The sequence below is a fragment of the Orussus abietinus genome, unplaced genomic scaffold (genome assembly GCF_000612105.2).
Source record: "Orussus abietinus isolate OABI.00-Male unplaced genomic scaffold, Oabi_2.0 scaffold61, whole genome shotgun sequence".
Taxonomy (NCBI): domain Eukaryota; kingdom Metazoa; phylum Arthropoda; class Insecta; order Hymenoptera; family Orussidae; genus Orussus; species Orussus abietinus.
In genome coordinates, this window is record NW_019394279.1 from 220,675 (window position 1) to 232,811 (window position 12,137).

At 40.9% G+C, this 12,137-nt stretch overlaps 1 protein-coding gene across 1 annotated transcript; it reads left to right on the plus strand.

Annotated features, from left to right (window-relative positions):
* The first annotated feature begins 544 nt into the window (after positions 1-544).
* Positions 545-5,104, plus strand: LOC105700053 (leucine-rich repeat neuronal protein 3). The gene is made up of 6 exons (XM_012425607.1): positions 545-733; positions 1,597-1,868; positions 2,285-2,544; positions 3,021-3,312; positions 3,588-3,746; positions 3,939-5,104. Exons 1-6 carry the CDS (start codon positions 586-588, stop codon positions 4,263-4,265), a joined length of 1,458 nt encoding a protein of 485 aa, XP_012281030.1. The 5' UTR covers positions 545-585; the 3' UTR covers positions 4,266-5,104.
* The last annotated feature ends 7,033 nt before the right edge of the window (positions 5,105-12,137 follow it).

Below are 12,137 nucleotides of genomic sequence, written 5' to 3' on the forward strand. Positions count from 1 at the left end.
AACAAACTTGAAATTAAAATGTCTCTAGCATAGTCGCATGAAATCTAAGCTTGGGGTAAAGCGTTAAAAACTTTGAAAAGCTATTTTAATTACAATTCTCATCGCCCGCTCAACAACGAGGAGGAGCGGAACGTTATTCAAAAATCTACAAAGCCCACAAATCTTCCTCTCCAGCTTCTATTAAAATAACTTGCTACACTCCATTTTGTTTCTCCTGGCTCACTAAAAAAAGTTGTAGCTATCCTCGTAGTGCATTTTCTTTGAAACCATGACATAAACTAAACATTTATTCGTGCCTTATTCCATAAGCAGCACCTTTTATGTACCATATATTACCTCCATCCAATTTTGTTTACCACGTTATAAATAAGTGAGCTATATGGGGATGCGCTACATGGAGAAGACATCGTCCCCAAGGCATCGGGACAATTCGCCACGCCTCGTTTCAACTCACCTGGCTCATTCGATGAGTAACGCTACCGGGAACGATATCTTATCACCACTCGTTATCAGGGTAGGTCCATTTTATACAGACCGATTTTACATCGCAGTAAAAGACGACACGGGCCGTTTTCCAGAGGAAATATGCTCGTCCATTTCGCTCTTCTGGTCTGTACCCTCTTCGGAGCGTCAAGTGCAGAATCCTTCAAGCAAGTACTTACTTCTAATGTATCTTCGACCACGATCTCGACAGTTCAACTTTCCAAGTTGTGCGATGTGTGCTCGTGTTCAGGTATGATTTGTAACGTTTAAACTAAATCTTTTCTCGATTCCTTATTTTATTATATAAAGAAGTTCTCTTCGCCTCGAGAGAATTGCATTGAAAATGGTTGACCCTAGATTTACAGAAATCGTCACTCTGACAGATTGCATAACACGGGAAGAAAGAAATTTGCATTTCTAACAAATGATAACATTGCCGATAGATTTTTCCTCTCACTGCCGGAATAATTCCACCAATAGTCAAAATTGTTGCGATCTACTCTAACAGTTCATCGTTTTCTAATCAATCCCGAGAGTGGTTTTTCTCATTGCATGAATTTTGACATAATTTCTGTAGTCAAGAGACAGAGCTATCTTATAGTATACGAATATTGGATTCAGATAATTTAGTTATAAACTGTTCGGAGGCCAATTCCTAATAGATTCTTAAATTATCGGAGAAAAGTTCGTATTAACATTGCAATGAACAGTGGCATTAATAATTGTATCATTAGTTTAGAGGTAAATCACTTATACAAAAGTATTTATGTCCCATTAGCTGTTTCAATAAATTATTTGCCTGTCGTCGTTTGTGTTGTATTGTCAGGTAAGATATTTTCTTGGGGTTGAGAACTACGCAGAGTTAGCATTTACGTGGCAAAATTCGAACAAGTTGACATTAGACGGAAAAAACACGTCGATTGTCCGAGAATGGAAACATGGCCGAGTCGATGCGACATGGATATATTCGTCCGGTGATAGGATCGATACGCATTGAAAGCTCGATTTAATTAAAACGGCACAGCCAGCCAATAACAGCCGTCGCAAAAGTATTCTTTACCTTTGATTTTTGATAAAGCAGAGTTTATTTTCAAGCGTCTGATTGCTTTGCAGAGTCTCAAGTTGACTGTTCGAATCGGAACTTGACGACCACCTTTGAGATTTCCCAATGGCCCAAAATCGAAGTGACAACGATAACGTTCCAAGGGAATCAATTGGTACATCTCACGATATTCCCTGACATCACGGTCGATAAGCTAATTTTCAAAGAAAATCAGATAACCAAAATAGACGATCTGACTTTCGTCAATCTGAAGAACCTCACCGAGTTGGATTTGAGTTACAACAATCTCACGTACGAATTGTTGTCCCCTCACGCTTTCCAAGTAAGATAAAATTAATTAACGTGTTTGCATGTTATATACCGCTTAGAATGTTTGGGGAAATCTTTGAAACATTGTGGGGTATTTAAACAATTAAAATTTAAGCGTATTAAAAATATTAACATTCGAGTGAAAATTAAACTCAAAGGAATTCTGTGCGACTATGCAAAGTGTAATTGAAATTTATTTTTAATTCCATGTACTTGTATTTTCGTATTAGTAGTTCCGGTATTCTCGTTTAATGTTAAGTTGGGACTTTTTTGTAAATAAAATTCGTATTACGTTAAACTTTTGTAACTATTTTGTTATGACAATAGAGATTCCTCAAACATAATGAGACTTAATGAAGCACTCAACTACATAAGCCGGTCATTTAATAAAAAAAAGTATGCATAGTAATTGCTCTTCCAATTTTTCAGGGACATTTTTCTCCAATTTTATATGAGCCCTTAGATAAATTAACTGTTCTGAATTTGGGGCATAATCAACTTCATAAGTTACATCAAGACTTGTTCGAACATTTGACAAATCTTAAAGTCCTGTCTCTCGATGGTAATCCATTCAGCGTAATTGATCAATCTACGACACTAGCAATCAGTAGCATTCCTTATTTAGAAGAACTTGACTTGAGCTATTGCAACTTGAAAAGCATTTCGGACCACTTATTTCATTCACCCAAGTAAGTTTGTTTAAATAATTAAATACTCATTCACAAATCATATAATTTTGATAAAACTATTGAATATTTATGCTATTGATTGAAATTATACAGGTTTATTAGTTGGGAAGCAGAAAGTGTAAGATAAATAATTTTTTGAAGTTCAGAATTATGTAGCATTCCGTAAAATTTCAGTCAAAAAGTAAAAATAAATGAACACAAGTTTTTGAGAGAGAATTTTTAATGTACGATGAAAGTGGGCTTGCTATCTAAGGATTAATATTTCATCTTGTATCTGGACAAATAAAAATTGACTTAACTTTCAAAGTTATTCAAGTAATTTTAATAAAGTAAAGTGTTTTGTTTTCGGATGGCCGTTGCAGGTTGCATATTAAAATCTGGGGATATGTCACCTAAAATAAAAATACTTATGTGCACGCCCACACCCAGTGTATAAATATACATTTAACGCAGTATTAATATATTTTCTTTTTTAGGCATTTAAAACTAATTCACCTGCAAGGAAATAAATTAAAGACTCCTCCAGCGGCTTTAGAAGATGCCAAGTCCTTGGAGTACCTTTGCTTAAATGACAATCCTATTGAGATTATCGACGATGATAATGGTTTTCCGGAAATGCCACAACTTAAAGAACTAAGCATCTGCCACATGTCACGTTTAACGAGAATTGGCAGCGGAGCTTTTGGCAAATTGCCTATGCTGGAAAACCTTCGTTTGGAAAACTGTCCTCAGCTATCAGAAATAGACGAAGATGCTTTCATTAACAAGGTGCTGAATTTTGTAACGTAATAACATTTTTCATTACACACTTTTTAGTCAACAGTATATACGTTGTTGATAATGTGATAAATTTAGGTAAGGTGCACTATTTTTTACACATTATTCGGGCGTCGTATACAATGCCTAATTTAGTACATTGTCGGAATCACATCTATTCAATTTATACACAATAATATCAGGACCAAAATCAACTGTTTTGATGAACAGTCTTCGCTGCACCGATGCGCTTAAAATCATAAGTAACACAATTTATTGTATTTCAGTCATTCGAAGGAGCTATATGGCCACCTCTAAGAAAACTCGAAATTGCAAACAACGCTTTACGATATTTGCCGGCTAATTTGGTCGGAAGATGGGACAAACTCGAGAAATTGTCCCTGACGAACAATGCGTGGAGCTGTGATTGTGAAAATCAGTTCATGGTGTGTAAATATCTAATCGCTTTTACAACACACGCAAACCATAGACAAGATAAATACTTCCATATTTTTTAGAGCACACTTTATTGGACAAAGAAACTGTTAGATAATTTTTTCACAAATCAAATAAGTCTAGTAATTCCTTTTTATCAGCTCAGGTGCATAATTTATCGTTTTCGATGATTTGTTAAACAGATTGGATCACTTCTCCCTAACTTGGCACCACAATTAATGGGAAAAGAAGTGGAGACATTGAGTTGCTCGTCGCCACCCGAACACAAGGGAAAAAATCTTACTTCATTGGTTCATCGACACCTCCGTTGTCTCGATTTATACAACGCTCGTCCAGAAAAGGATGCCACGATATTGATCGGCATATTGATCGGAGTTCTTTTGGCTGTTCCTGTGTCTCTCGCTCTTTTCGTCTTCTGGCGAAAAGGGTTCTTTTTCTGCGGTACCCAAGGACCCGCGACATATTCTCGTGCCTTTTACAAACGAGCTGACAAAGACGATGATTTCTAATCATTCAAGGAAATTACCTTCTAAAATGTAGATTTAACGAATGCATCGTTATAATCGAAATGCGACTGAAGGTGCGGAGAGAAAAAGTTCTTCAGCGCCAACTTGGATTGTCGGGAATTCAAAAGAAAAAGTTTTTTGCCCTCCTTCATTTTTTACTTTCGGAATATAATATTGCTCTTTCTAGTGGCGGCAAGTAACGACGAATTAGTTGATTCTACTAAACAAATTGAAATTCATGATAACAGAGTCTACGGATCTCTATTTTCTCTAGTAATATCAAATTTGTCGATACCGAAATCCATGCCGCACTTAGTGGGTATCCTTAAGCTTGTAGGAAAATGTACAAGTTTTTGTAAATTGATAACACACGGATGGACTTTTCGAAGATTTATACTTTCAGAAAAATGAATATGCTTCGTCTCAATATTTGTTATCGCCGTGCTTAGATGTTTTTTACTATGTAATATCAGAAGCGGCAAAACTATAATTCTGGAGAACAAAAAATTGCACGCCTTAGTCAGGAAATTTAACATTCCATTTAGCTTGGATATATGTATGTATACGTGTAGGGTAAGCTAGCGTAATGACATAAAACATAAATTATTGACACAGAGAAAAATGGTAAAAGTTGCAAAATATAAGTTATCCGTTTGCTTAATATAAAATGGATAATCATTAAATCATACTTTTCCGATCCTGTCGCACATTTATACATAACTGTGATAAGGCAGAGACGAATCGATGATTTCATCGTTTGTTCGATTCGTCATAGTAATTGTGTGAAATGAATGCGAAATGTATGACTAATAACTTTTCTATTAAAAGCGATGAAATACGAATTTCCGTTTTTTTTTTAATAAGCCCTTATCGTATTACTCACTCGGTGACGTTCCGACTTGATATAATTAAAATTTTAAGTGAACCTATATTTCCCAGTAAAAATATTCGATTGACCGATAACGCGGAGGTATGGGAATTAAATTCTAGTTAACTCACCAAACGTCAAGGCTATTAGGAGCTAATTTAATTTTCTCATCAAATAAGCCTTGAAACTTACAATCTCTGCAAAAGGATAAGCATTTGAAACTTCTTCATAGAATTATTTTAGTAAATTCATTTTTTTTTTCAACGAATAACGCACTAACACTAACCAAAATCTCTATACAAATTATCTCAATATAAACACACAGAAATAAATAGAAATTAGCTGTAAAAATAAAATTTACGAAAATTGCGTTAATACTAAACCACAGAAATGAATGTAAATAGTTTCTAAAACACATGCGTTGTACATACAAATATTGAATAATTTATTGTTTATGTCGCGAAAAGTATGGAAAAGTCGCATATAATAGAGTCCGAACAGCTATTATTCATTACATCCCGGGGCATGAACACTAAGAGACGCAGTTACCGAACGCCCATGGATCTGGATTTTTCTCTCAGAAGGCTAAAAAAAAAACATTTCCAAACAATTTCTTACCTGTCCGGGGATTTAGAAGTAAAAATGAAATGAGTAAAAATATAAAAACCCGAAAGAAGTCTAGGTGACCAATTAAGAAATAAATGAGTGTAACGTTAGAACACTTTGTACAGTGCGTCGTATCAGAAATGCGGAGAAATCGAAAAACGTAGCATAAACCGCACATCTCCTAAACCAAAGCTGGCGGGTTTCGCCGTTAGATCCGTAGTTGGCGGGAGGTCGCTTTATGGGATCGTCCTTCTATGGTTCCGAGGGATTCATTGGCCGTGGAACTCGGGTGCGCACCTGCCGGTTGGCAAGGGGTTGCCGCCAGGTCCCGCCGCCTTTGAAGGCGCGGTAACACTTTGATGACGCAACGGGAAATGTTTATTAAATTTTCCTAACGTTATGTAATATAACGCGCTTTATTTGATCCCCCACGAGCTGGCTCGGCTGGACGGGAGGAGAGATTGTTATCGCGCGTTTCGCAGGGGGTCCTCAGCCGCCATTGAGCGTCGTTCAGCGTCGTTCAGCGTCGTTCAGCGTCGTTCAGCGTCGTTCAGCGCCGTTCAGTGCAGTTCAGCGTCGTTCAGCGTCGTTCAGCGTCGTTCAGCGTCGTTCAGCGTCGTTCAGCGCGTTCAGATTCGTTCAGCGTTGTTCAGCGCCGTTCAGCGTCATTCACCGTCATTCAGCGTCGTTCAGTGTCGTTCAGCGCCGTTCAACAGCTTTGAGCGCCGCTGTGAAAGTCCTCGCGCCGGTGCATTAAACTAACGACGTTACATCGCGGAACGCTTAATCGTGCTTAAAAGGACTGTAATGTGTGCTAAATTGAAATTTTTTAAGTGACAAGTACGCCGCCGAAGAATCGCCCTTGCAGTTTGATCCGACACTCGCGAAAGTCGGGAATGAGGAATCTCGGAGGATTCGATTTACATTTTTTTTTTAGCGAGGATTGGTCTCTCTTCTTCTTGAAATATATAGTATATCATTCATGGGTCAACGTTCAATGGTATAACTTTTTTTTTCATTGTAAGAAAGAAATAAATGTTTTAAAAATATTATAAGAAAGAGAGCAGATGGTAAACCGTTGCGTGGTATCGACTACGTAATCACCCTTCCCTTTTCAAAAGTCAAACGAAAATTTCCCAAACATTTTCCGTTCCGTGAACATTCGGAATTCAACTTACAGCGAATCAAAGTCCAGAGATTCCAAAAACGTCCACCAAATCTCTCTACAATGAACCTATATCCACCTTTCATCCACAGCCTTACGTAACTAACGTAACGAAATCCATTTGAAAAAGTAATTCGACCCATCGTTCCAGTCGACGAATTCGAAAAATTCAGTCCACGGAGGTTGGCTCAAGATGCGCTCCCTTTGGAATCCCCGAGCAAACAGCGTTTCGTACTTAGACGTCTCTCGAGCTCGGAGGAAACATATGATTCGATCCGCGCCCCCTCTCCCCCGGGTTGATCGCTCGTCGACTGCGAGTCCTGAAAGCTTCCCTCCCCCTCTCCCCTGGCGGTAGGATTCCCCGCGCCGACGTCGAGCGATACGCCTCTATCGAATCTCGAAAGGGCGGAGGATGCGGAGGATGCGGACGAGGACCAGCGGAGGCGCGGGATTGGATTACCGCGGGGTCCCTCTGCCCCTCCCCCTTCCGTCGCCCGCTCGGCGAATCATCTTCGATCCGATTTATTGCCCCTGTTTAGACTCTGGCGAGCACCGGCCGGAGCAAGTGCTCGCTAGATTCGAGATAAGGGAATCGGCCAACGTTCTGGCTCCGAGGGGGTGGGAGATGGGCATATCACAACGCTCGGGGGAGGACAATTCGATACTCGTAATAATACGCATTACGGCGCTGCGTACACTCGAGAAGGGCCGGACGGCAAGGTACTTCATTATTTACCGTAAAATAGAGAATTTTTTCCTCAGGGGTGGGAGATGGGCATATCACAACGTTCGAGGGAGGACAATTCGATAATCGTAATAATACGCATTACGGCGCTACCTATGCGGAAAACAAGACATTTGCACTTTTGTAATGCACTGTATGCACTCTATAAAAAGAAAATAATACTGTGTGAATTTTACATCGTCTATCTATTGCTTTCTATAAATCTAATGAAGACCAGACTCGATATGAGGTCACGAAATGCTTGCAACGAAAGTTCGTTCCGGGACAGCCACAATTATTTTCTCCTCTTTCTTTACGAGTACTTTATCGTTCTTCCTACATTTTAATAACAACCCTTTCATTACCATTGGCACTTAAGGGCGCTGCGAAAATTTCCTTGCAATGCCCTGTTGGCCCTTGTAGGCACTGTACAATTATTACCGTCACCAACGTAGCAACTGTATATAAACAAATACAAAAGAATACAGCACACCGTAGCGAAAGGGTTGAAAAAAGCCGTTTCTTTAAATGAACTTAATTTTCCTCATTGACCAATACCCTCGCTAGGTCAACACAGTTTTTTCAATGCTTGCGAAAGCTTTCCTTATTCCTAATTATTATTTATAAGTACGAGATGCACGACTGCAGTGATCCCAATCGAGAATTAATTACATCATTTATAATTGTACCTGACGTACGTGCCGTGATCTTATCGGACGATCGAAAAGGTCGAAAGCGAATTCGGTGATACGCGACAACCCTGTACTTCTGCGCAAGGGTAACGCGCACTCGCGCGTGCAAAGGCGAGGCGCGTGCCGGCATTTAGACGGGATGGCTTCCGCGATTATTGAGTGAATTAACGTCAGGGCAATCGTGTTACCGACGCGTGTCCGCCCCGTCCATCCGCGCGTGCAGGGCGCCTCCCGTGGGGGGCGGTCGAACCACCCCGAAACCGCCCTTAAGTCCCGCCAGACCGGAAGCCCCCCGGAGACTTGTTAGCCCGACAGCGGCCTGACGTCTCCTCCCTGCCGATTATTTCCCGGATTTTCCACATTCACCGAAATCCGTGGACGTGTCGCTCGGTGATATCAAGAAGGGGTGAGATCCAGATGGCGAGGGCGGTGAAGAGAAGGGTAGAACGTTTAATCGAATCCGGAAGGGCGCAGGCTGGTCAAGACTTTCGGAAACGGTAAGGAAAGACGATAACTAAAAGCAATTGTGGAGAAGAATGCAAAAGTCGAAGTTTCCCATCCACGTGCTACTCGGCACTATTTGACGCCAAATATAATAACTGAATATATGGAGTCCATAAGTAAAAGCCACTTGTTAACACATTCGCGCCCACTGACGTGAATTCACGTCTTTTCAAGTTCTATTTCTGGTCGCCGCTGACGTGAATTCACGTCATTTTAAATTCTATTCCCGATTGCCGCTACAAGTTTGCGGCAACCAAATTTCATTATTTTCGCCGGTACTCAGTATTTGAAACGGAACAAAATTTGCCGCGAGCGAATGTGTTAATAAGAATTGTTTCTTTTAATCGGTAAACTGGACATGACGAGTTACCTCGTCGTTCGAGTACACATTTACGATCTAACCAACTCGGTTAACGGGTTAATAATAATTTCGAATAAACTTTCTGAATAACGGGGGAGGCATCAAATAAGAAGCCACGCTTTGCCCTGCTTTCGGCATCGCGGGTATGTTTAATGTTCTGAATTTCTTATTTACGATCGATGATTATGAAAGTGTCGCATAATTTTAAATTTTCCGGGATATTTTAGGAAACTTGGTATGCGGGGAGGAGAGGTCGAAGTCGTCTGGACGCGTTTGGACGGAGCCAACGGAATAACGCGAGGACCCCCAGCTACGTACCTAGGTAATATGCAGCGGAGCACGCGTACCGCGGCGAGTACCGCGATACGTCCCACGCAGACGATCGGCCGTAAATATCCGCCGTGGAAACGTCGAAAGCTTTTGTATCCCTCCCTCGCGAGGGCGGCCGAGAGGGTCCGCGTGGGTGCACGCGGGCCTAGAGCTCGGGCGCGCGAGATCGAGGATCGCAGCCTATAGGGGTGAAACGAACCCCCGGTGACCATAGAGACCGACCGGGGGTGCCGCCTCCGCGGGGTCGAGGCCAACCCCGGGGGCTCGGCCGACCAATCGGGGCGGATCAGCCCCGGAAACCCACCCCGAGGCGCCCCGACACCCGGGGCAAGAGTCGCACGCTCGATTCGCGGCTCGCCGATCCCAGTGTCTTGCCTTGGTTGACAAGCAATAACACGTGCGTCGGACTTGCAGTTTCTTTCAAAATAACATTCTGTCAGGATAACTTTCTGTCAGACCTTTCGACAGATGATGGATTCGAGTTCCGACTCGAAACGGAAGAGGACATCTGCCTTTGGTTTCGTGTAAATGCTTAATTGTTAATTTGTTAAATCGCGGCTTATCGGAAACATACAGTTGGCAGTTGTCAAGAATTGGAGAGATTAGAAAAGTGGATTATAGATTTCGAGGGTGCGATTAACACGCTCGATTCGCGGTTCGCCGATCCCAGTGTCTTGCCTTGGTTGACAAGCAATAACACGTGCGTCGGACTTGCAGTTTCTGTCAAAATAACATTCTGTCAAGATAACTTTCTGTCAGACTTTCTCGACAGATGATGGATTCTAGTTCCGCCTCGAAATGCAAGAGGACATCCGCCTTTGGTTTTGTGTAAATGCTTAATTGTTAATTGGTTAAATCGCGACTGATCGGCGACATAAAGTAGGCAACTGTCAAGAATTGGAAATGTTAGGAAAGTGGACGACGGAATTCGCCCGCTCGATTTCCGGTTGCCGATTCTAGTGTATTGTCTCAGTTGACAAGCAATAACACGTGCGTTGGACTTGCTACAGTTTCTGTCAAGACAACTTTCTGTCAGACTTCTGATGGATTCGGATTCTGATTCTGAATGTAAGAGAACATCCGCCTGCGTGTAAACGTTAAATCGTTGATTGGTTAAAATACGGATAATCAGCAGCACAAAGTTGACAGTTGTCAATAAGTGGAGACATCAAGATAGTGATCCAACAAATTACAAGGGTGCAATTTGCCAGCTGGACCTGCATCAAAGAAATTATACCCAAGAAAAAGCTAGTACATTATATTTTGAAGTTATCACCCCGATGATAACACATCGTTCGATGATTGACAGTCAATAACCAGGGTGGACCCTCTGCCAAGGCCTCTTCACGATTCTGCCATATCGAGACCAAGTTATCAAGATTTAAGGGATTTTAATTTTTTGTCAATTTCGTATCATCGGATCACGCAACAAAGTTTCCTTCGTGGCAGAAAAATGTACTTTCTACAAATTATAATAAAAGAATGTTAAGAACTTGAGATCTAGCGGTGCCAGATGTATCCTCTATTCTTAAATTGGCAGGCAAGACTATTGTCAATTCTTCGTCAAATTCGAAGCCACTGATAAAAACAGACGCTTGACCTCAATTTTCGACCAACTGTTAATTACATTGTATTACACAGCGAAGTTTGACTTGTGTGATCGATAAGTATATTCTGTAGGATGATCGAAAGCGAAGAACACGATACTTAAAAGACCTAGAACGAGGCCTAGGATGTGGAACATTATTCCGACATATTCGTTAAATGGTGTCAACGGTTTACTATGGTTAACAGTTGCCAGCTTAAACTGTTATCAACGTTCAGTTAAATTTCTATCAAGATTTGAGATACGCAAAGTAACGTGCTGTCGACTTTCAATAGAAATGTTGTGAACATCCGAATACATTCTGACGTCTGAATATCGGCGAATATATAAAAAGGCAATCCAAAAACTTACTTTTCGCAAAGTGAAGGCCTGAAAAGTGTTTACATTGACTGTGAAGTATTTTGTAATTTCTAACAAACGCTCGAATGAGATGACAAAATAAAGTGAATTGTCGGGAGTGTGTGTAACATTGCGGTGCCATTCTGTTAATGGACCGTTTAATTACAAAGTAATTAATAATAAATTAAAAATATACCGACACTTGAACCGTAGACTCAAACCGCGTGACAATTCGACACATTTGTACATTGAAAGTGGTTTCATTAGTACAAATATTTACCATCGGACAGTTCTTAATTTAACAAACATTCCGACATCTTAATTAGCAATAGATCAAAACTGTCTGCAAATATCTTCCATTAACCGCATATTAATCAGGGACCACGCAGCGACTCCGTAGCAATCGATTCCTTCCCCAACCATACAACACCCATAACACCAAGTGTACAACTCCCACTACATTAAATATAGAAATTTCCCCAAGAAGATACCACCCTACTACCTCCCAAAGTGAGATTCTACACAAGCACAGCCACCAAAATCAATTATCTTAATCTTCAAAGACCGACAGATCGCGTAATGAAAATGTAACACGCGTCACACGCAAAAACTCCCACCCTAATCTAAAGAAAGCCGGATAACAATTAAAGCAACTCGTCGCCGCATAATTCCCTTGATCG